Source organism: Melanotaenia boesemani, chromosome 17, assembly GCF_017639745.1.
Source record: "Melanotaenia boesemani isolate fMelBoe1 chromosome 17, fMelBoe1.pri, whole genome shotgun sequence".
In the NCBI taxonomy this organism is placed as follows: domain Eukaryota; kingdom Metazoa; phylum Chordata; class Actinopteri; order Atheriniformes; family Melanotaeniidae; genus Melanotaenia; species Melanotaenia boesemani.
In genome coordinates this window covers 27158518-27183734 of record NC_055698.1, presented here as the reverse complement: position 1 = coordinate 27183734, position 25217 = coordinate 27158518, and the positions used below count along the sequence as shown (strand labels likewise).

Below are 25217 nucleotides of genomic sequence, written 5' to 3'. Positions count from 1 at the left end.
GGCATTTAGAAAAATAAGATGCCTTATCTTGGATGGATGATCCGGTGTCCCCCCTCTCACGTACTCTCCTCATGGCTGTCTGCTGTCTCACTCACAGTGAGACAGCTGTTTTCACATAATGGCATGATTCTATATCCTCACATGTGATTGGCTCCCTGTCCATGCTGGCCAAACCAAACAAAGCAATGCTATGGGCAGAGCTGGGGCTGAGCACTGAGAGGTAAGCATGCAGCAAAGAGAAAAAAAACTGGGAGCCGACTCTCATTTGATGCAAGCCGGCTCTTCTGATTCACTACAAAGCATCAGCTCTCAGAGCGCATGGTACATCTACTACTACTATTTTAACTGTATGGGTAATGCACCTTAAGTGTTTGGTAATTTGGGATTTATTTTGGTTTGATTTAGTGTTGCATCTCATTTACTAATATTGATTTTGGTTTTGGTTACTAATTCATTTGCGGTGGTTTTTGTGTTAAACAAATTAAATTATTGTTATTGTTGTTGTGTTTTATTTTTATATTATTGTAAAATAAAAGGCTGATAGGAGCAAGATAATTTTTACACTAATCTAATTTGCGTTCTGTAATGGGAAACCCTAGACCAATGTTTGGCATTGGTCCTGTCCCCAGTCATGATCCGGGCCACATTCCCCGTGTTACATTTAGTTGATACATTATATCAACATATTCTGACTGTATTAACAAATTTGCATACACATTTGTTGCATTGTCATGTCAACAAATTATCAATGTGAATAATGTTTCACCGTTCTCTAACCCTAGAGATTAGCTTAGCAAGAGTAGCAAGAAATACAGCTAACTATATTGTAACGATGCATGAAAGTATTAACAAATAGCATCATTACCTGGTTGGCAATGTACCACAGTGCCTACCTCTGTTGGCATTGTGGGACATTTGCTATATTTAAACACCTGGGTCCAACTGGACTCACAGCAGTCTGACTACCACTTAATTATGACGTCCCATCTTGCTTGAAATCTTGCTTGTGTTGTTCTTACTCTCAAATGTAAGTCACTTTGGATAAAAGCGTCTGCTAAATGACTGTAGAATAGAATAGAATAGAATAGAATAGAAGAAGATGAGTGAAGGATGGCAAACAACATTATAGTGGACTATAGCTGGTAAGTAAAGTATTTACCGAACAGATACGTCCTGCTGCATTCTTTGCTGAGTTGTTCACGCTCGTTTTCAGGGTCTGATTTGGGTTTGAACACGTGTTGTGGAAATTTCATATTATTCCCTTTACTATATTATGTCTACTGATCCCTCTCGGGGTAAACAGCTTGTTTAAGTTCTTGGTAATTGAGTTTAATACTGAGTAGCCTGTTGCTATCGTAAATGTGGATGCATTCTTTAGAACAGTTCGCTCTGACCTGTGTGACTTATCTGATACCAGCCAGGCGCCTCAGGATGACCCAGCCGGGCATTGGGGTTGTTTACGTGCTCAATAAACTGAAAAAGCTCATTAGGTTTGCTGAAGTGTCTAATCCTGTGTGAGGAACAGACAATCTCTTTGTTTGTATTTCATGATGTGCTGTGACGTGATCATTCTGCTTAAAAGATGCTGCATGTGTGTTTCTTATCAGATTCTGTTCAGATCTCTGTGCTGTCAGACCTCTGAGCAGTCTCTCAGGAATTGCAATCCCATTCTTTCTATTCTTCCTATTCATTCTATTCTTTGTATTTTAATCCTGTGTTCAATAAACTTGTAATCATTCTTCACTTCAGAACCAGACTCCTCATCCTTGACAGAGTAACTTTTTTTTGCCTCAACACCACTCATAGAGTTTCACTTCAGTCTGTCTGAGGGAGGTTTTTGTACGACTGTTTTTCACTGTGTGAACACAGCTTGGCTGTTGATTTCATGAAAACTCTGACAGTAATAAACTGCAGCATCTTCAGCCTGAACTCCACTGATGGTCAGAGTGAAGTCAGAGTTTGATCCACTGCCTGTAAAACGACCTGGAATCCCTGATGCTCTGCTGCTAGCAGCGTATATGAGGAGCTTAGGAGTTTGTCCATCTTTCTGTTGGTACCAGGCTAAAAAATAGTAGATGCCATTATAATAAACATTCTGACTGGTTTTACATGTGATGGTGACGGTTCGTCCCAGATCAGATGTCACTGCTGCAGGCTGAGTCACTGTGACCTGTCCTCTGGACTCTGAGGATACAGAGACAAAAACATAAAGCAGCTTCATGGTTTAGTCGGCTTCATTTCAGAGGGACGGATGTTCATAGAGGAGAGGAGTTTGATTCTCTGGACTTTACCTGTGAAGCAGCAGCAGAGGAGAGTCCAGATGAGGACGCAGATCAAAGTCATGTTTTTCATGAGGAGGATTTCAGTGGCTTCTGTTGTCACGAAGGACAGCTGTCAGTCATCCAGTCTTCAACTCTCAGGACTATAAACTCTCCCAGAGCACTGGAGCATGGTGCTGCTGATGCAAAGTGGCTCTCTATGGAAATCTGCTGACTCACTCCAACAGGGACTTGGATCAATCTGATGATGTTCATCAATGAATCATTTAGTTTATATTAATATTATGTCGTAATGATATTAGATTCATATTAACATTTGAGAGTTTATGTTGTGGAGAAAAAGTTTACATATAATGCCTCCTAATCTTTATCTAAATGCTACAAAACAGATTTGAACTTTCTACTCATTCATCTACCAGCTCACCCAGCGCTACTTATCATATAGTCTTTGTACTGAATGCATAATTTTTTCTCTACAGTAACAAAACAGTGATCGGGGACGATGTGGGGTTCAGTGTCCAATGATGAGGATTATGGAAAATCCTGGGATCAAACTGCTGATCTTGCAGTTAATTAAAATCCACTCCACCAACACAACCATGTTCACCCAGTGGACTTTTTAAATTCATTATTTATACTTTCTTCTCACAATATTTTTTTTGTGTTTTAGTGGATTAGTTTTATTTTAAATTTTATCGTAAGTCACATTTGTTTGGTTATTTTTTTAAATGAAAATAAATTCTTCGGGGAAAATGAACAAATGTCTAAATAAAAACATGCTGCATTGTTTGTTCCAGAGTCAGAGAGCCGTGTCTCTGTACAGTCAGAGGTTTTTGTACGGCGGTTCAATGAGTTTGTATCACTGTGGTACACGTTCGGTGGAGGAACCAGACTGGATGTTAACTGTAAGTACATTTAATTCGTTATCAATCCAAATATAAACATTTGTTTAGTTTTTATGTCCTAACCAGAAAATTGGTAATCTATAAATGTGGTTTTATATGATTGGTGTAATTATTTGGTAAAGTGAGATTCTATATTTGGAAACACTAAAACCATCTTCAGTAATATTGTTCTGTGTTATTTTGTCTCACTGATAACGTAAGTTTGCAGAGAAATTTTGTCTCTGAATCAGATCATTACTTAATTGATCAGTTTAAACTCTCAAAATCTGAGTCTTTACTGTTTTAGTCAGGAAATGATTAGATTTCAGAAAACTGATGAGGATCCAAAATGTTTCTAACATGTTCAATCTGTTAACTTAACATGTCGTCACGTATCAGGTAGAAAGTTCCACATTTGTCCCTCCATGTGGTCCACTCCATGGACTCTTTTAAAAAGCAGCTGAAAACTATTTTATTCAGGAAAGCTTTTTGTTGATGGTTAATATTTATTTTATGAAACTTATGTTGTTTTAATGCAGCTATTTTATGTCCAGCACTTTTTATCTGTGAAAAGTGTTTATTAAATAAACTTTACTTACTTACATTACTTGTAGACAAGTGACAAGATGGTTTGAAGGTGAAAGATCTGGTTTTAAATTCTAATATATGATTTTAGTTTGAAGCAAAGTGAATCACAAGAAGCTGAAAACATCTAAAAAATGTCTTGAACATTTTTATCTTTAGTACTGAAACCTGTCTGTTGCTGTGGTTCAGCAGTAATGGCTGTCCGTTACTATGGTTACTGAGCTAAAAGCAAGAAGTGAAACTCTGAGGAGGCGTTTCATCTAATGTCTGCAACGTGTCCTCTCTTTCTGCAGTGGGTCAAATCCGTCCCACCCTGATGGTGCTGCCCCCCTCTAGTGAGGAGATAAAGAAGGGCCATGCCACACTTACATGTCTGGCCAACAAGGGCTTCCCCTCAGACTGGAGTCTGTCCTGGAAGGTGGACGGCAGCAGCAGCAGCAGCTATGAGGAGAGCAGGAGCCCCGGGGTGCTGCAGAAGGACGGCCACTACAGCTGGAGCAGCACCCTGAGGGTCCCTGCAGACCAGTGGAGGAAGGTGGGCTCTGTGACCTGTGAGGCCACCCAGGGCTCCCAGACTCCACTCTCAGAGACACTGAGGAGAGACCAGTGTTCCCAGTACTGACCTGATTCACTGGGAATCTGATCCTGGTTTCATTCTGTTACAGCTCTTCTTCTTCAGTATCAAACACTGTTCCTTTCTTCTCATTTCTGATTTACTTTATTTTCTCTTAATCTTTGTGATGTTTTGATTATGAAATGTTCTTTGTTTTTTGTAACTGTGATTTTCTAAATTTAATAAAATCTCTTTCATGAAAAGAACATGTTTTATTAATGTTTTATTAACAAAAGAAAAGAAAGAATAATATGAGATGTTGTCCACCAGTTGCATGAAATTATGAAAAATTTAAATGCAGTGTACAATCATTTTTAAAAGAACAGGCTAAAATGATAATTTACATTCAGACATGATAGAATGAAATTAATCTAGTTTTCAGATTTTGTACAAACAAAACTACAGAATTTTTTTGTAGTTTCAGTGACACCTCAGTGACACACTCATCTTGTCAGTTGATTTAACAAACATTGACAGGCTAGTAATGTTTAAAGTTCCCTTCATGTTTCCCTGTAGTGTTAACATGTGGCCTTATTGAACAAACACTGTTCAGTGTTGATGACATTTTGCATTATTTTTTGTTACAATTTAAAACCTGCAATTGTTGTTTGTTCTACTTTTAACTATGTGTTTATAGTTATTTTCCCATATTAATGTTTGTAGTGTGTCATTTACACTGATGAAAACTAATGCAGTTGCTTGCATGAACGATAAGTAAAAGAACTATGATTTTTGTGTTACACCCTTAAAATCGTTGTGTTTGGTCGATGACTCACTGGTACATTTTCACTTTGGCCCTTGGAGGCAAAACATCTGGGCACCCCTGTGTTAGAGGAACTTCTAGTGAGCTTTTAAACTCTTCCACAGACCTGGAACATGATGCTAAACGCTCATTTCAGAAAGTTTTGCTCTACTGAACCCAGATATGATGATGCAGGGTTTAGGCTTAAAGGTAAAATAAAACTGCTTTAGTTACAGGAGATTACATCAGAAAGAAATATTCAGTAATTAATCTGGTTGTGTGTTAGAAAGATGTTTAAACTTCATTAGCAGGTCTTTGTAAAGATCATAATAAAGACTGCAGACAGCTGATCTGACATCAGTTGATGAGAGCTGTGCAGACACTGAACTTCACTTGTTTTAATGTTGTGTTTTGTGTTTTTATTCCTGTGTTTACCTTTTAATATGTGTTGTTTATTCATGGGAGAAAAAAAGCTAATTAAAAACACTGAAGAACAGGTTGGTTTGATATGTGATCATAAATGTGTGAAATCTTTAGTGAAATCAGAAACTGACTTTGATATTTCTGTCATATTACTGCTGTCATGGTTTTGGAGACGTCATGATTATCTCTGTGACTAAGATGGAAAACTGATCGTGAATACAAAATAAATTAACGGTAAATTGGAATAAAATGAACTGCAATGTTTTATTCATTTTGGTGGGACAATGTATGAGAGATTGTTAATGAATAAATTATCAGTGAACTGTATCAGTCTCTACAGCTGTGAGTTCAGTTTCTGTTCAGTTTGACTGACGGAGGATTTTGTACGACCCTGTTTCACTGTGTGTGTCATGATACGGTGGGGATGAGAATCCAGTGCAGGCTTAAGGAGGCGGGAGGCAGACCAGTGCAGGTAAAAGGTTTTAATAAGGTAAAACTTAACTCACATAACGCAACAACCTTGACATGGAACGGGACTAAACTAATAACATTAACAAACCTTGTCATGAACTGAAATGTAACAGTAACACTAACAACATCTAACAGCAAACATGGCATGAACCACATCACCTAACATTAAACAATAGATGGTCAAGGAAGAACTCAAACTAGTGATGACAAGATCGAAACCGTGTTCCAGTCCGTACTGAAACTTAGGTGGAATGTTTGCTGCGAAATAATGTTCCGTGATCTGAATCAAGACGTGGATGTCACATGACTCTTCCATATCGCGTTCTATTATGTCTCCAATCAGTCTGAAACTTCACGGCTGTTTTACCTGCTCTAGACTTAAAACTCAGTTTAACTAAATGTGAAACGATCTTTTTGTCTTGTGCTCAAAATGAAACAATGAAAAATGTATACTACATTTCCACAAAGTAAAAATTCTCTAATTTATTAATAATTATTGTTCGTGCTTTTGCTGGATTGGCAGATGCTCTACTAACGGCTGTTTATTTGCAAAGGCTTGCCTCATTTATCTGTGTGTATTGTACCGAGCGTTTTTGAGAGTTTAAATTGTCTGGAAATGGAAGGAGGCAGAAAGCGTCCCAGGTCAGCTGTCTGGGATCACTTCAAGCTTGTTGACACTTTTTTCTTTTATAAACTTTTGCTCAAACGTTGCTCCAATCGCTCTGCACCTGCTGTACGACTCTCTGTGGCAAACCGTTAACATTTAATAGCTAAACTTGACTATCCGGAATTAACATTATAGATATCAATAATTTCATTTTGACTAGTTGTAATTATATCTAGTAAGAATTTTAATTAAAGATATATACAATTTCATTTTGACTAGTTGTAATTATATCTAGTAAGAATTTTAATTAAAGATATATACAATTTCATTTTGACTAGTCAAAAATACAATTAGAGATATCAAATTAATTTTTGACTAGTCGCAAAAGAATTGCAGATATCAGGAATGACGTCACTTTAACTGACACACGACTCGTCACACATCCTAAATGACAATTACAGATATCTGTAATTAATTTTTAACTAGGCAGAATGAAAATTAAAGATATCTCAAATGTAATTATGACCAGTCAGAATTGTTGTACAAGACGTTGCTCATGCGAGGCATCTCCTTTGTTGCTCATTACTATGGTAAGCTTTCAGTCTGATATTGGCTTATTGAACAAAACATTTGAACAGTGAGTTAAGTGCATGTGAAGAAGAAAAGGCAGACGAAATGGCCGTAGCTCAGTTAAAGAATCCGGTCAGTAGTTGGAATGGGTTTGATCAACAATCAGTAACTAGCTAGCTAGCTAGCAGCTAAGGAACGGAGTTCTGATGCTACGACATAACAAGCTACCTCGTTTATGGTATCAGTGTTTACACGTATGAATAGTTTAGAAACTACAAATCTCTGGAAGCTTATGAACATTTCAGGAATGGCTGGGTGCAGGACCTGTTCACGTTTCCACCACAGGACTGCACAACACAGCTGTCACTGCAAAGGTGAGCTCACCTGCTGTTAGTGAAGTTATGACTGGTGGTTAGGGTTACTTTACTTGTTTTGTCTAATTTTCTTTACTTATTTAAACTCTGAGCATAAATTATTAATATGCATTACAATGTTGCAAAAACAAACAACTTCATATTTATATTACATGACTCAGAAAAAGTTTTAAATTATCTAATAATCCTACCACATTTTCATACAACATAATTACTCAAGCTAATATGTCAGTCTGGCATCAGCCAGTAAACCAGAAACTAATAATATTGACATCTTTATAAATTAAGCAAAATATAGCAAACACTTAAAAACTGTTGTAAACTGTTGTCTGTGTGCCAGTGTGTGTCTACAGGTCTTGTACTCCCAGCACCTGACTGACACTCCACTGAAGCCCTGGGTCATTGATGTCTACAGCATGCAACAGCTAAAGAAGACTTTTAGATCTGCTCTCATTGTTCCTAATTTGCACATAGTTTGCAGGTTTTAGCAAAATTCCATATTATTTTGTCAGTGTTGAAATTGCCAAACAAAGATATGAAATTATCTCACTACACTACTTGAAGATATTATGCCACAACTTCAGTGTTTTTATTATATCATGTGGCATGTACATATTCTGTTTTTTCTTTTATTGAAATTGTATCTGTTTACCGTTGTGTCGCTACTGTTTATTCTGACTGAGAATTTCAATAAAAACTACTTATATGAAAAAATAAAACAGTCTAGCTTCTCAACCGGTTAACAATCATGTAATCTATTCATCGTTTATCTCCAAAAGATTTTTAATGTAATTAAAATTTTATGTAATTTTCATTATTAAAACTGACACTAATTATTTATGTGCTTAAGAGGCAACGAAGAGTCAAAAAGACTTAAAAAATGTCTTTGACACACTTTATTATTCATGTTTAATCCACGTACTAAAACAAAAAATTTACACATTTTTGCTTCTACAAATAGTATGAGAAAAAAAAAAAGAAACTTCTGTCTAACTGTACAGATACATCATCGCCATCATCTTCATCATGTGTCTTATCCTCTGTGATCAGCTAATCACCAGTGTCTGCATCCTGGTGGACCTCCATCTCTCCTGCTTGCAGTGTCTCTTTCCTCAGCTGATCCGTCTTCTTCGTCTTGCAGAGGGTGCAGCGTTTGTGGGTGTAACTGATGTGTGTCCTAGAAGCAGGGATGGTGCACAATCGGGGCCAGCCTCCATCATCTCATAAGCTGGTTGACCTGTAATTGCATGTTTGGTGTTGTTAAAAAAAACTAGTTAACATTGGACGCTTCCATTATATTTCACAATCTTAACCACTTAATCTAACCAGTAAACCATCACATCAGATCTCACAGAGCACTTTTAGTATTTATCTTTAAAATCATTCACTCTGTGACATTTGATATAAGATGATTAAATAAAACACTAATCAAATAAACATATTAAGCCATTTCTATTTCCCTCCCTGTGCCTGTAGTTTACAAGTGAAGTTAGCTAATGTGAATATAACGAGGTGCGCTGACTGGAGCTGGAGCGCAGGGAGGCGCGCTGACTGAAGCTGGAATACTGGAAGACAGGCACAATTCATTAGTCTTGGCGGGCGACCAGGAGGTCGCACAGACAGGAGCTCTGGGAAACTCAGTGGTGTCCACCTCAAAGTGGGTCTAGGTGCCAGAGGCCGGAGAGAAGCCATCATCTCAGCAGGGTGAATCACGGACCACAGTAGGGGAGCGTCTCTCACCGAGACCCCCTCGTGGCTGGAATCCAGTAAATTTTACATGGCTCTGTGGACTTTAGCTTTAGGTTTAAAGTTCAAACAAAATATTAATTAATACCATCCAGTTTAGATCAATTCATTAATGTATCTGGAAGTTTATGAAATTGCATGAACAGCTTCATCAGATGAATATTTCCATATTGTGATGGCCCTCCACACATGGTAATATCCACACCTCACCATAAGTGTAGATCTAGTTTCATTTTATTTGCAGCCTTGAGTCTAAATACCACACTTTCCTTTTCACATTACTTCATTACTAAATTACTTTAATTTTTCATACCTAACAATGTTAAGCACATCTAGGAACTGTAAGATTAAATTATGTTTTGTATTAATATTTATTTCTTTTTTTGAGTTACCTGGAGTTCAACCTCTCCTTCATGCTGCAGCAAAGGCGTGGCCAAGGGCTGAGGATTCTGATAGGCTGCTGCCAGCTCCATTGGACTTGACCACATGCTGCCGTGTCATTGGGGTGTTTGGGAATTTATTTTGAGTTTTTTTGTGCAATTTTTAGTAGCCATTGTATTTCCCCTTTTTGTGTTGTACTCTTGGTTTAGCTCAGCTTGTATTAAACTTCACCTGTTTGATGGTTCAGGCGGTCAGTTTGTTTGTTATGTCCATTCAGTTGTTTGCTTGTTTAAGTTCTACTTCATTCTGTTTTTGAGTCTAGTTATATTTCTTTGGCCTCTTTTATCAGTTTGTTTAGTTAAATTTTTGGATTTTGTAAAACTTGGATTTTTGAGGTAAAAAAAAGACCCAGGTTTTTGAACAAGAACGTCTTGTGTCCTGCCGCCTTACTGCTTGGTCCCTGACACATATATTACAGTTGTTCAGCTTTTCAGTGAACGGGGGAATAAATTGAAAGATGACGGCGATAATTTATGTGTTAATTGTTAAAAATGTTAAATTTGTTGCAGCCTTGATGACATCAGATTAGTCATGATGAATTTCCAATCATTTGTAGTATAATGGTTTAATATTTGAGGCATTTATTTATTTCTTTTTACTTATATTTGATAATTAGTTTTCTTATTATGAAATGTTTTTTTTTCTTTTATCGGTTTTTTGAACTCGTGGTTTCTTACGTTTTACTGTAAATATGAGGTCAAACATCACTGTCAATAATTTTGTCTATCATTGATTCATTTAACATTATCAATAAAAAAAAATGTCATTTAAATCTGATTTATACTTAGATATGTTTCCATGAAAACAATTTTATCTCATATAGTTTTCCTCCAAAGTATTAATTTATCATTAAAGCTCTGGAGACACAAACCCACTCACAGAGTTTCACTTCAGTCTGACTGAGGAATAAATCTTTAGATATATATTTAATACATATTTTTTTTCCCCCAGTTATATATTTACATACATTAAAACTGTGCAAATTAACTGTGAAGCTGAGGTCAAAGGTCACATACAGGAATTTTCTCTGTGACAAATTTTTTCAAATTATATCTGTTTAAATGTTTTAGTAAATCGTGGATGATGATTAGAAAAATTCTGAATCAAGATTTCATCCAAAATTTTCTTCAGAAGTGTTTTTTGTTATTGAAGCAATGGTGTGTATTAGAGTGTCTGTGTTTGTGTGTGTGTGTGTGTGTGTGTGTGTGTGTGTGTGTGTGTGTGTGTGTGTGTGTGTGTGTGTGTGTGTGTGTGTTCAGTGAACTCTTTCCATCATTTCAGTTTCTGTACAGTCTGACTGAGGAAGGTTTTTGTACGACTGTTTTTCACTGTGTGAGCACATCTTGACTGTTGATGTAATGAAAACTCTGACAGTAATAAACTGCAGCATCTTCAGCCTGAACTCCACCGATGGTCAGAGTGAAGTCAGAGTTTGATCCACTGCCTGTAAAACGACCTGGAATCCCTGATTCTCTGATGCTATCAGCGTATATGAGGAGTTTAGGAGTTTTTCCATCTTTCTGTTGGTACCAGGCTAAAAAATAGCGTGCGCCGTTATAATAAACACTATGACTGGCTTTACATGTGATGGTGACGGTTCCTCCCAGATCAGATGTCACTGCTGCAGGCTGAGTCACTGTGACCTGTCCTCTGGACTCTGAGGATACAGAGACAAAAACATAAAGCAGCTTCATGGTTTAGTCGGCTTCATTTCAGAGGGACGGATGTTCATAGAGGAGAGGAGTTTCATTCTCTGGACTTTACCTGTGAAGCAGCAGCAGAGGAGAGTCCAGATGAGGACGCAGATCAAAGTCATGTTTTTCATGAGGAGGATTTCTGTGTCTTCTGTTGTCATGAAGGACAGCTGTCAGTCATCCAGTCTTCAACACTCAGGACTATAAACTCTCCCAGAGCACTGGAGCATGGTGCTGCTGATGCAAAGTGGCTCTCTATGGAAATCTGCTGACTCACTCCAACAGGGACTTGGATCAGTCCGATGACGATGATGATGATGATGACATTTATCAATGAATAATTTAGTTTGTATTAATATGTTGTAATGTTGTAATAATTTTAGAATCAGATTAACATTTGAGGGTTTATGTTGTAGAGAAAAAGTTTACATATAATTCCTCCTAATCTTTATCTAAATGCTACAAAACAGATTTGAACTTTCTACTCATTCATCTACCAGCTCACCCAGCGCTACTTATCATATAGTCTTTGTACTGAATGCATCATTTTTTCTCTACAGTAACAAAACAGTGATCGGGGACGATGTGGGGTTCAGTGTCCAATGATGAGGATTATGGAAAATCCTGGGATCAAACTGCTGATCTTGCAGTTCATTAAAATCCACTCCACCAACACAACCATGTTCACCCAGTGGACTTTTTAAATTTATTATTTCTTCTTTCATTATTTGTACTTTCTTCTCACAATATTCCTTACAGAGTCATTTAGTGGATTAGTTTTATCTTAATTTTCTTCTAAATCAGATTTATTTGGTTATATTTTCAATAAAAACAAAGTCTTTGGGGAAAATGAACAAATGTCTAAATAAAAACATGCTGCATTGTTTGTTCCAGAGTCAGAGAGCCGTGTCTCTGTACAGTCAGAGGTTTTTGTACGGCGGTTCAATGAGTTTGTATCACTGTGGTACACGTTCGGTGGAGGAACCAGACTGGATGTTAACTGTAAGTACATTTAATTCTTTATCAACTCAAATATAAACATTTGTTTATTTTTTATGTCCTGACCAGAAAATTGGTAATCTATAAATGTGGTTTTATATGATTGGTGTAATTATTTGGTAAAGTGAGATTCTATATTTGGAAACACTAAAACCATCTTCAGTAATATTGTTCTGTGTTATTTTGTCTCACTGATAACGTAAGTTTGCAGAGAAATTTTGTCTCTGAATCAGATCATTACTTAATTGATCAGTTTAAACTCTCAAAATCTGAGTCTTTACTGTTTTAGTCAGGAAATGATAAGATTTCAGAAAACTGATGAGGATCCAAACTGTTTCTAACATGTTCAATCTGTTAACTTAACAAGTTAAAGTTTTTCTTTAAACTAGTTAGTTTTTCTGTCCAAACTTAATATCTATGAGAGTGAAAGTTTAACCAAGAAATGTGGTAAATATACTGACCCATGTTGTCACGTATCAGGTAGAAAATTCCACATTTGTCACTCTATGTGGTCCACTCCATGGACTCTTTTAAAATGCAGCTATTTTATGTCCAGCACTTTGTGATTTTTACCCGTGAAAAGTGTTTTATAAATAAACTTTACTTACTTACATCACTGCATGTGGGAGATTGATTTAATGTCATCATATTGTAGTGGTTACTATGGGGAGGAGGAAAGAGTAGATGTGAAAGACTTTACATTCTTTAAATGATGCAAAATAATCATTTTTGAAAACAGTGAAGAATTTATGTAATAATACAGACAAGTGACAAGATGGTGTGAAGGTGAAAATTCTAGTTTTAAATTCTAATCTATGATTTTAATTTGAAGCAAAGTGAATCACAAGAAGCTGAAAACATCTAAAAAATGTCTTGAACATTTTTATCTTTAGTACTGAAACCTGTCTGTTGCTGTGGTTCAGCAGTGATGCCTGTCCGTTACTATGGTTACTGAGCTAAAAGCAAGAAGTGAAACTCTGAGGAGGGGTTTCATCTAATGTCTGCAACGTGTCCTCTCTTTCTGCAGTGGGTCAAGTCCGTCCCACCCTGACGGTGCTGCCCCCCTCTAGTGAGGAGATAAAGAAGGGCCATGCCACACTTACATGTCTGGCCAACAAGGGCTTCCCCTCAGACTGGAGTCTGTCCTGGAAGGTGGACGGCAGCAGCAGCAGCAGCTATGAGGAGAGCAGGAGCCCCGGGGTGCTGCAGAAGGACGGCCACTACAGCTGGAGCAGCACCCTGAGGGTCCCTGCAGACCAGTGGAGGAAGGTGGGCTCTGTGACCTGTGAGGCCACCCAGGGCTCCCAGACTCCACTCTCAGAGACACTGAGGAGAGACCAGTGTTCCCAGTACTGACCTGATTCACTGGAAATCTGATCCTTGTTTTATTTTGTTACAGCTCTTCTTCTTCTTCAGTATCAAACACTGTTCCATAAGTTCTGATTTACTTTATTTTCACTTTAATCTTTGTCTTGTTCATGTTCTTAAGTTTTTCTTTGTTTTTTGTAACTGAGATTTTATTAGTTTAATAAAAACCTTTTTGATGAAGTGAATGTTTCATTAAAGTTTTTTTTTTTCTTTATAAAATTTTAAAAAGAATCTTGAAAAACAATCCCTCCAGTATCATAAAATTAAGAAAAAATCATAATGCAGTGTTTAATACTTTTTAGAAATAATAATAAATCCAATTTCAGGTTTTGTAAACTGAAAATTGTGTTTCTTTAGTTTCAGATTTTCTGTGTCTATTGAAATATTTTAAAATATGTTAAATATCAGAAAGAAGTGTGTCATCATATAAACATTCATGTTAAAATGGTTTAATGAAAGGCCACATGGTGCATTAACTCAGAGTAAACCACAGTACATTAGAGGAACTTCTAATGAGCTTTTAAATTCTTCTGCAGACCTGGAACATGAAGCTAAACACTCATTTCAGAAAGTTTTGCTCTGCTGAACCCAGATGTGATGATGCAGGTTTTAGCTTTAAAGGTAAAATAAAACTGTTTTAGTTACAGGAGATTACATCAGAAAGAAACATTCAGTAATTAATCTGGTTGTGTCTTAAAATGATGTTTAAACTTTATTAGCAGGTAAAGATCATAATAAAGACTGCAGACAGCTGATCTGTGGTTACGTTTTAATATCTGCTGGTTATTTGTGGATACAAGGGAGAGAAAAAGCTAATTAAATACACTGAAGAACAGGTTGGTTTGAAATCGCTGCTGTCATGGGCAAACCGCTTATGTCTAAAACTGTTATTTTTTAATAAATCTATAAAACTGTTTGGTTTTTGTAATAATAGGACATAATGTCTTCAAACTTGGTATTGTGTTTTACATCATTTATCTTTGGTTAAATATTTGTAAAACTACAGACAGACATAAAGGGGGACCAATAGTACTGATTTATGAAGGAAAAAAAGAAATCACAGATTTTGGACAAAGGAGGTTTGTGAACGACAGTAACGATATGTGGTCATAAATATGTGAAATCTTTAGTGAAATCAGAGAATGAATTTGATATTTTCTGTCATATTATTATCTTCATGGTTTTGGAGAGACCTCATGATGATCTCAGTGACTAAGATACCTCTGCTGGCTTTGTGGTACATATAAGGTGAGTGAATGAAGCCAACAACATTAAAGTGGACTATAGCTGGTAAGCAGAATATTTACCAAACAGATACGTCCTGCTGCATTCTTTGCTGTGAGTTGCTGAGTTGTTCATGCTCGTTTTCAGGGTCTGATTTGGGCTTGAACCCGTGCAGCTGTATGTTTTATCTCAACATTGTTTACTGAGTATTTGTATTCCTTCAGTTTGTTTACCAGTTTTGGGCAGAAGAGTCTCATTTTAGATGAGGCTTGATATTCAGTCTTAAACTGTTTTATATATTTAATTCCCCTTTTAAAGGAATAATTGGAATCAGCTTTTGTGAACTTTAATGGTCATGTCTTTTAATTAAAATTTAGAGAACCAAACGTTTACAGGATGTAAAGAATAAAATGTCTGGAACATTTTTATCTTGAGTACTGAAACCTGTTTGTAGCGGTGGTCCAGCAGCGATGCCTGTATGTTGCTATAGTTACTGAAGTATGAAAAGGAAATGAGACCCTGAGGTTGATTTTCATCTAAACTCTTGAAATTCAGCTCTCGATTTCAAGATTGAAGTTTTGTAAAAACTGATGCAACTTTAACGTTAATAGATACAGAATTTAAAACCAAGATATACTCATTCAGAATGAATCTATTTGATCATTTGAAAGGAAATGTGAGAATTAAAAACTCCTAAAATAACAAAAAGTTGTCTTCATGTTCTGACACCAAAATCAGACCTCATCCCTTTTCACCGCATGTATTAACTGTTTAACATGTTTTAACAGAAAACAAATAAAGTTCGTGTCATGAATGTGTGACTGGTGTTATTTTCTGCTTCGTTAAATTTAGACAGTGAACTGATTAAATAAGCAAATGTTTGGTTTATCTCAGATGACCTGATGTTTAAAGATTACATAACAATACAGAGCAATCCCAGCAAACATATTCATTGTATTATTTGTTTTAAACTTCTTAATAATGTGTAATAGTATACTGTTTAGTGTCAGTGTTGGGTTTCATAAGACTGTTTTCTGTAGTTGAACCCTTCAGCTCAGTGCAGCCGTGGATCAGTTCTTCTGCAGCTGAGGAGGTTTATGTACGACGTTATCAGTGTGTGAACGAGCTGTAATCCTGCTGACAGTAATGAACTCCTGCATCTTCAGGCTGAACTCTACTGATGGTCAGGGTGAAGTCAGTCCCAGATCCTTTTCCACTGAAACGATCAGAAACTCCCAACCAAAGTGAATTTGTATCATAGATGAGGAGCTTAGGAGGTTCTCCAGATTTTTGAAGATACCACCGCAAATGATAGCTAACACCTGAATTGGCTTTACATCTGAGAGACACAGTTTGTCCTGAAGCAACAAACTGAGACTGAGGAGTCTGAGTCATGATGATTTCACCTGATGAACCTTAAATAAGTAACAAACAAAGAGAGGAGAAAATGAGAGAAATGCAGAATGAAGAAAGATGATCAACATGCAGCTAAAGATATATAATTTCTATAAGATGAAAAATAGATTCAGTGTTTCGGTGTTTCTCCATCACAGCAGAACATCATTGTGGTGAACCTGGTTGCATCCTGAAGCAAAGTTTCCACAAGAGAGTCTCACCCTGAACAAGGAGCCCCAGGGTGGTCAGCAGTAGAGTCAGTGACATCATCATTGTGCTGCTGGTGTGTTCAGTGTCTCTGAAAGGTCTGAACAGCCACTGATCAACACTGACCTCTTAACAGCTGGGAGCAGAGAGGCAGGACACATATGCAAACACACACAGTCAGTCAGCTGCAGCTGTCCTCTACATGGTATCATGTTTCATCCTCACTGATGAGAACATCATTAACATTATTAGTTTATGTCAGATGTTCCAGTTGATTCTCCTGTATTCAGTCTATTTCTCTTTTTCTGCTTTAGTTGCATCTTGTTGTTTTACAGGAATTTAAATGTAATATTAACTTTAATATGTTTAGTGTAAATGTAACATTTCACCAAGTAAATCAGTCATGTGTCATGTAGAGATGCTGATTCTAGGAATTTATTGTAGTTCAGAACCACAACATATGAAATTTATCTTTCAGGTACAGTTAAATGAATTTGTCTCAACTCCATGTAGGAACAGCTGTCAGCAATCAAGTGAGTTTTCTTCAAGTCTTCATGCTGAATTTAACAGATGTCTCTGTTCACTTTAGCATTAGGTTTAAAGTTCAAACCAAATAATAATAAATACCATACAGTTTAGATTCATTCATTAATGTATCTGGAAGTTTATGAAACTACTTGAAGCAGATGAATGTCTCCATATATTACAGCTGTTCAGCTTTTCACTCAACAGGGGAATAAATTAAAGGAAGAAGGCAAAAATTTACATGTTAATTGTTAAAAATGTTTAATTTGTTGCAGCTGCAGAGATTTATTTATTTGTTTTGACTTTTATTTGATAGTTAGGTTTTTAATGATGAATTCTTATTCTTTTGTCTATTTCTAAAAACTCATGTGGTTCCCTAACATGTACAGAAGGTCAAAGGTCATTGTCAAGAATTTTATCTCTATCACATCATTTCTGATTATCATTAAATAAAATCTAAATTAGATCTGAACTGTTATATTTTATATAATTACTATATATTTATTATTATATTATAATAATTGTTTCCATAAAGACAATAATATGTCATTAAACTGTCCTCCAACATCCTAATTTATCATTAAACCTCTAGAGACACAAACCCACTCACAGAGTTTCACTTCAGTCTGACTGAGGGAGGTTTTTGTACGACTGTTTTTCACTGTGTGAACACAGCTTGGCTGTTGATGCTATGATAACTCTTACAGTAATAAACTGTAGCATCTTCAGCCTGAACTCCACTGATGGTCAGAGTGAAGTCAGAGTTTGATCCACTGCCTGTAAAACGACCTGGAATCCCTGATTCTCTGCTGCTAGCAGCGTATATGAGGAGTTTAGGAGTTTGTCCATCTTTCTGTTGGTACCAGGCTAAACGATGGTAAACACTCCAAACATAAACATTCTGACTGGTTTTACATGTGATGGTGACGGTTCGTCCAAGATCAGATGTCACTGCTGCAGGCTGAGTCACTGTGACCTGTCCTCTGGACTCTGAGGATACAGAGACAAAAACATAAAGCAGCTTCATGGTTTAGTCGGCTTCATTTCAGAGGGACGGATGTTCATAGAGGAGAGGAGTTTGATTCTCTGGACTTTACCTGTGAAGCAGCAGCAGAGGAGAGTCCAGATGAGGACGCAGATCAAAGTCATGTTTTTCATGAGGAGGATTTCTGTGTCTTCTGTTGTCATGAAGGACAGCTGTCAGTCATCCAGTCTTCAACTCTCAGGACTATAAACTCTCCCAGAGCACTGGAGCATGGTGCTGCTGATGCAAAGTGGCTCTCTATGGAAATCTGCTGACTCACTCCAACAGGGACTTGGATCAATCTGATGATGATGATGATGATGATGATTATGTTTATCAGTTGAATAATGTTTATGTCTATGTTTATGTTTATTGAGATCCCCTTTAGCGTCAGCAGTATGCTGCATCAGCTATTCTTCCTGGGGTCAGTTTACAGTAGAAAAAGTATACAATTCACATTTTTCACAGATTACAAATTAAATTTTAAAATAACATTTTGATCATCTTACTTTTTTGACTAATACAATATTAATTCCCATACATTGTCATAATTTATACATTAATTTACATTGTAGTCATACTTATCTTATATACAGTCATACTAAAATACACTAACACATTATTCAATTTAAATCTGATTATTTTTATAGTATATTTTCAGTTGATTTTTAAAGCAATAAGCATTGCATTGTTGTGTAATATTTTGTGGTAGTGAAATCCACTCATGCATGGCTCTAAACATCACTGTACGTTAGCTTAAACTTGTTTTACTATTTTGGTAGAGTGAAACACATGTTGCTGTTTAAAACTGGAGCTTTGTATTAGCCCTCCTCTCGTGTTCGGGTCAACTCTGACCAACAATGTTTATCAATGAATCATTTCCTTTAAATCAATATTTGTTGTAATAACTGTCGATTCAGATTAACATTTGAAAGTTCATGGTGGTTATTTTGGTGGTTTAGTGGATTAGTATATTCTAAAATTTCATCTTAAGTCACAGTCCTTTGTTTTCATAAGAAAAAAAAAACAAACAAAAAAAAAAAACAAAGTCTTTGTTTGTTTAGATTTCAGGCTAAAGATGCTGCAGTTTGTTACTGTCTGAGTTTTCATAGCATCAACAGTAAAGATGTGTTCACACTGTAAAAACAGTCGTACAAAAACCTCCCTCAGTCAGACTGAACAGAAACTGAACTGACTGCTGCATTTCACCGAGTAAATCAGTCATGTGTCGTGAAGAGGTGCTGATTCTAGGAATTTATTGTAGTTCAGAACCACAACATATGAAATTTATCTTTCAGGTACAGTTAAATGAATTTCTCTCAACTCCATGTAGGAACAGCTGTCAGCAATCAAGTGAGTTTTCTTCAAGTCTTCATGCTGAATTTTACATGGCTCTGTGGACTTTAGTATTAGGTTTAAAGTTTAAACAAAATAATAATTAATACCATCCAGTTTAGATTAATTCAATAATGTATCTGGAAGTTTATAAAATTACATGAACAGCTTCATCAGATGAATATTTCCATATTGTGATGGCCCGCCACACATGGTAATATCCACACGTCACCATAAGTGTAGATCTAATTTCATTTTATTTGCAGCCTTGAGTCTAAATACCACACTTTCCATTTCACATTACTTCATTACTAAATTACTTAAATTTTTCATACCTAACAATGTTAAGCACATCTAGGCACTGTAAGATTAAATTATGTTTTGTATTAATATTTATTTCTTTTTTTGAGTTACCTGAGGGTCCTGGCTGAATTTAGCCCTAAGTCGGTTGCATGAAAGCAGCTCAAACTAATCCCGGCCAAGTTACTGTGGTGATTTATCCGCTGCAGCTAGCCTGCTCCAGACCAGGCTAACTGCTCAGGCTAAGATTAATCCTAGCGAGTCACCTGCATGTCCAACGTCAATTCTATGAGGAAATAATGTGTTTTACAGCATGTCCATAGTCTTCCTAAGTATGGCGCGTCATTTTAATCATCCAGTATTAAAATATTACATATACAGTCACTGTACATTTAATCCAAATCTGTTCGTAATCGCAGCAGCCTTTTTATATGGATTCGAGTTGCAGTATTATTACTCTATTCTATTCTACAGTCATTTAGCAGACGCTTTTATCCAAAGCGACTTACATTTGAGAGTAAGAACAACACAAGCATGAATTCAAACAAGATGGGACGTCATAATTAAGTGTTAGTCAGACCGCTTTGAGTCCAGTTAGACCCAGGTGCTGTCGTGTAGTGTTAGTGCAGTGCATATAATTTTTTTTTCTTTTTTTTTAGTCATTTTATTTAAATACAGGATCACGATTTCATCACACAATATCAACTTGGTCATAAGTGCATGATTTCATCAGGCCAAGTGTTATATTGCTATGCTAATGAAGACTGCTCGTCAAATTGCTGTCAGAGGTTTTATAAATATGTGTTTTATTGCAGTAATTGAGATTACAAAACACAGCTGATGAGAATTTGATGTATCTTGATCAGGAGATGTGGAAAAACTGGCTTTCAGGCAAAAATGTCTCTGGACGCTGACTTGAATAATAAAAAGAAGTTTATTACAAAAGTTCAGACATCAAAACAGATTTCTGCAGCAAAATCTGGAGGTCCCAAAGCCAGAACGAAGACCCAAAGACTTCATGTGTCATTCTGTCTTATATAGGGTTTAAACAAAGAAAATTCCTCAGTCCTGTGTCCTCCAATCATAGAGTTTGCCTATAGGATACTCATTTGCATGGAATGCATGTTCTTGTGTCAATCCAGTCTGTGGGACAGAGACCCTTATATGGTAAAGACTTAAGTGTGTACCATACAAATGCTATGCTTAGATACCTCAGTTTCAAAGGTGTTTTCAATTTAATCTGTGACGAAGACAATGTAGCATATTCAGGTCCAACTCCCCTTCACCTGTTCCCTCTTCATAATGGCTTGCCCTTTTTGGATGAGGATGTGCTGGACGAGGAAGCTCGCATCCTCAGAAGAGCATTCAGACGTGAACGAGTCTTCAGGGACAGGTCACATCCCCTGGCCTTTGGAGATGACTATGTCATTGAAAAATATAGATTTTCGGGTGATGGACTAAGATATTTATGTAGGCTGCTGAGTCCAAAAATACAGCACCAGACAGCACGAAGCCATGCCCTCACTGTACCACAGATGATCTGTGTCACATTGAGATGGCTTGCGAGTGGGAGCTTCCTTTATTCTGTTGGGGATGCAGAGAACCTCAATAAAGGAACCATTTGCCGGACAATCAGATGTGTTTGTCTGGCGCTGAAATCATTCAGCAATATATTCATCACCTTCCCTGGCCACAGAAGACCCCTCTACATCAAGGAGGAGTTTTACAAGATTGCAGGTAACCTCAATTTTAATGTGCACCCATTAGTTTCTAAGTATATCTGTCACAGTTGGATACTCACTATTTTTTGTTACAGCTTTCCCTAACATCATTGGGGCAGTGGATTGCGCACACATAAGAATCAGACGCCCCTCAGGTGAACATGAGGGAGATTACATTAACAGGAAATCCTTCACAGCATCAATGTTCAGGTAAGAGTGATTTGTGGTTATGACCTACATGAATCTGTTCTGTGCATTTAATGACCTTAATAGGCTACAACTAAATATTTCAGATTATCTGTGATGCTGACTGCCTTGTGAGCAATTTAGAGGCAAAGTGGCCTGGCTCAGTGCATGACTCTAGAGTCTTTCGGGCTAGTCCAATTTATGAGAGACTTTCACAAGGTAGCCCACACATTTGTACTGTAAGCACCTTGGACATTGTGTGTGTAACTCTGTTTTCTAAATTATATTTTGTATTATCAGGTGAATTCTCTGGTGTGCTGCTGGGAGATAAAGGATACGCCTGTGAGTCATTCCTCTTGACTCCCCTTGCAGATCCCCAAACCCCACCACAGCAGGCCTACAACCATGCACACACCAAGACAAGGGCTCGAATCGAGATGACCTTCGGCCTTCTGAAATCTTGGTTTCAGTGCCTGCACCACCTGAGGATTTCCCCGGACAGAGCCTGTGATGTTATTGCTGCATGCGTAGTACTGCATAACATTGCAGGCCTAAGAAAGGAGAGACCCCCCCCCCCGAGTGGCTGTTGATGTTGACTGGGAAAATGCTCCCATCTTCCCGGACAACATTAATGGCAGACTTGTCAGGGAGCAATATATTGCAAGTTTCTTCACTTAATTTTTGGAATTAGCCCTTTTATTTAATAAAAGAGCTTTTCCTGTGTGAGCATTTTGTTTAGCACTGGTGGTTCTTTGAAATTCTTTTACATTCATGAAAAGAGGACGGACACCAATGTTCTAGTTTTTTTTTTTTTTTTTTTATTAAGCAGTCATTTGTCTTGGTTGCTTGGATCCTACGACAGCAAAAGTAACAAGGATTAAAACACTGTATTGCAGATATGGTTACTGTGTGCATTGAAACACTCACTTCTCTTTCTAGTTTCTGGATTTCCAGGTCCAGTTTTCGTGTCCGGTGTTTAATCTCTAGATCCAGCTCTATTTCTTGGAGCTTTCTCTTTTTGAGTCTGATTTTAACATCTGCCAGCTCTATCTCTCTCTCCAGGTGCCCTGAATAAAGCGTTCTGACAGTTTGTGAAGTCTGTAAAGGAAATGTCAGTTAGCACAGCAGGATTTGTGCATAATGTAGATTTACTTTAGCCAATACTCACAATGTTACCAGGCTGCTTAGGAGACTGTGCAGCATCCGGGTCCTGTTACACATTTTCTATTAGTACCACATCACTGAATTCATATCCTTCATGGAATAAATAAGCAGGCCAATCCCATAAAACTGACATGCCTCAAGCCTTCTGGACTCCACTGACACAGTCTCCTCATCTGCAGACGTGCATTCTGCAGCTGCAGATGTGCCTTCCCCCTGCCGTATACATGCAGCGAGAGGACTTGGATTAAGATTTCACAGAACATACCAAGCCTGTGATTTCGAGACACTGTACTAACCGGATCATCTTCTGGTGGCTCCAAAAGTGTAATTGTGTTCCCAGACACTGCAAGGTTATCCAAAGTCAGACACTATATTATATTTGATTGTGTTCCATGTGCAGTAGAATTGCAGTATGTGATGTACCTTGTATGAAGCGGACAGTTTCTGTGGCTGGGACAGAGTCAGTTATTGTCCCTCCCTGGATCCCCTCCATCACTGGCCTCCCTTTATTTAAATGGAGGCCAGTTCCTCTGCTGGAGTCACATCCTGGCTTGGTGGGCCGCCCCCTGTGCCAGTTTATAGGCCTTTTTTTAACTGCTACAATTATACAGACATTGAACATGTCAGCAGACACCTCATCTATTCACCTCATTTGTTCACGGTTATCTACTTTGGAGTCACTTACCAGCCTGCAAAATGTTCTTATATTTAATTTTTGCTTGCTGCCAGGTCCTTTTATGGCCAAACAGGTTTGTCCTTTATGAAGGACAGAAAGATAAAATAGATGAAAACGTTACATGAGGAAAATAGATTAAATGACACATTGTGGATAATTGTTTGCACCTAATCATACTCTACATTTCCTGAGTAACATGCACCTGCTTGTCACTCTTAAAGTATACAACAGTTAGTGGATTTGAAAAGTAACTCCTTTAATTGTAGTCTAATTATGACAGTTCCAGTGGAGCACTGTTTATTAATTGTACAGTTTTTGACTACTTACGCATTGAGCCGGTCGGCTATTGTCTGCCAGGCTCTCTCGCGTTCTTTACTTATGGCATTGGTATTGCCTTTTTTCATTATAATATCCTTAACTTCGTCAGAGAACTCCGTCAGGAGCTGTTGTTCAGCGGCCGTGACGTAGGACGCACGACTTTTATCCATTTCCCCATCCGTGATTCTGTGAGCAATCGCGAGGTCTGCTTCAGTATGCCGTGCACACGCACTTATCCCAACTATCTTCACCTGGCTTAACCTAGCCGCACCTTCTCATCCTGGCTCAGCAAACGTGCAACCAATTAAGCCAGGATAGGCCGCGCAAGCTAGGTCAAGCTGGGCTTGCTTAATTATCCTGGATTTCTTTATTCTGGTTTAGTGCAATACCCCTCTGGTGTTGTATTGTTTGTCTCTGTTAGCCTATGTTTCTAGATATTTGTGCTAGAGGCATAATTAAACACTTCAGCTCTGTACCTGCATTTGTGTCCAGCTTCTCCCTTTGGCATGCCTGAAACTTAGAAAGTTTTTGATGAAGATGACGTAGATTCAGATTTAAAAAAAAAAAAAAAAAAAAAAAAAAAAAAAAAAAACACACAGTGCACTGGTTACATGGGAACACTGTGATTGTTTTTTTTATAAACTATAAAGTAACATTTTTATTTAATATTCTTTTCCTTTCATTTCTGTTAAAGTGTGTGTGTGTGTGTGTGTGTGTGTGTGTGTGTGTGTGTGTGTGTGTGTGGGTGTGTGTGTGTGTGTGTGTGTGTGTGTGTGTGTGTGTGTTCAGTGAACTGCATCAGTCAGTTCAGTTTCTGTTCAGTCTGACTGAGGGAGGTTTTTGTAAGACTGTTTTTCACTGTGTGAACACCCACTGGTTGTTGATGTAATGAGCACTCTGACAGTAAAAAACTGCAGCATCTTCAGCCTGAACTCCACTGATGGTCAGAGTGAAGTCAGAGTTTGATCCACTGCCTGTAAAACGACCTGGAATCCCTGATACTCTGCTGCTAGCATAATATATGAGGAGTTTAGGAGTTTGTCCATCTTTCTGTTGGTACCAGGCTAAATAGTGGTTGCTGCCAGAAACACGAACATTCTGACTGGTTTTACATGTGATGGTGACGGTTCGTCCCAGATCAGATGTCACTGCTGCAGGCTGAGTCACTGTGGACTGTCCTCTGGACTCTGAGGATACAGAGACAAAAACATAAAGCAGCTTCATGGTTTAGTCGGCTTCATTTCAGAGGGACGGATGTTCATAGAGGAGAGGAGTTTGATTCTCTGGACTTTACCTGTGAAGCAGCAGCAGAGGAGAGTCCAGATGAGGACGCACATCAAAGTCAT

At 37.6% G+C, this 25217-nt stretch overlaps 1 pseudogene and 6 gene segments (V, D, J or C); 3 read left to right on the top strand and 4 right to left on the bottom strand.

Annotated features, from left to right (window-relative positions):
- Positions 1–1852: 1852 nt before the first annotated feature.
- On the bottom strand, positions 1853–2408 carry LOC121656428. The segment is given in 2 exon segments: positions 1853–2184; positions 2292–2408. Coding segments are annotated over 2 exon segments (393 nt in total).
- Positions 2409–3147: 739 nt separating this feature from the next.
- LOC121656719 lies at positions 3148–4561 on the top strand. The segment is given in 2 exon segments: positions 3148–3184; positions 4042–4561. A coding segment is annotated over 1 exon segment (306 nt).
- A 6499-nt stretch (positions 4562–11060) lies between these two features.
- On the bottom strand, positions 11061–11551 carry LOC121656427. The segment is given in 2 exon segments: positions 11061–11392; positions 11500–11551. Coding segments are annotated over 2 exon segments (384 nt in total).
- Positions 11552–12012: 461 nt separating this feature from the next.
- On the top strand, positions 12013–13840 carry LOC121656426. The segment is given in 3 exon segments: positions 12013–12078; positions 12380–12431; positions 13456–13840. Coding segments are annotated over 3 exon segments (447 nt in total).
- A 3962-nt stretch (positions 13841–17802) lies between these two features.
- On the bottom strand, positions 17803–18297 carry LOC121656703. The segment is given in 2 exon segments: positions 17803–18137; positions 18245–18297. Coding segments are annotated over 2 exon segments (384 nt in total).
- A 2825-nt stretch (positions 18298–21122) lies between these two features.
- LOC121656718 lies at positions 21123–22372 on the top strand (annotated as a pseudogene).
- Positions 22373–24726: 2354 nt separating this feature from the next.
- On the bottom strand, positions 24727–25217 carry LOC121656424. The segment is given in 2 exon segments: positions 24727–25058; positions 25166–25217. Coding segments are annotated over 2 exon segments (384 nt in total).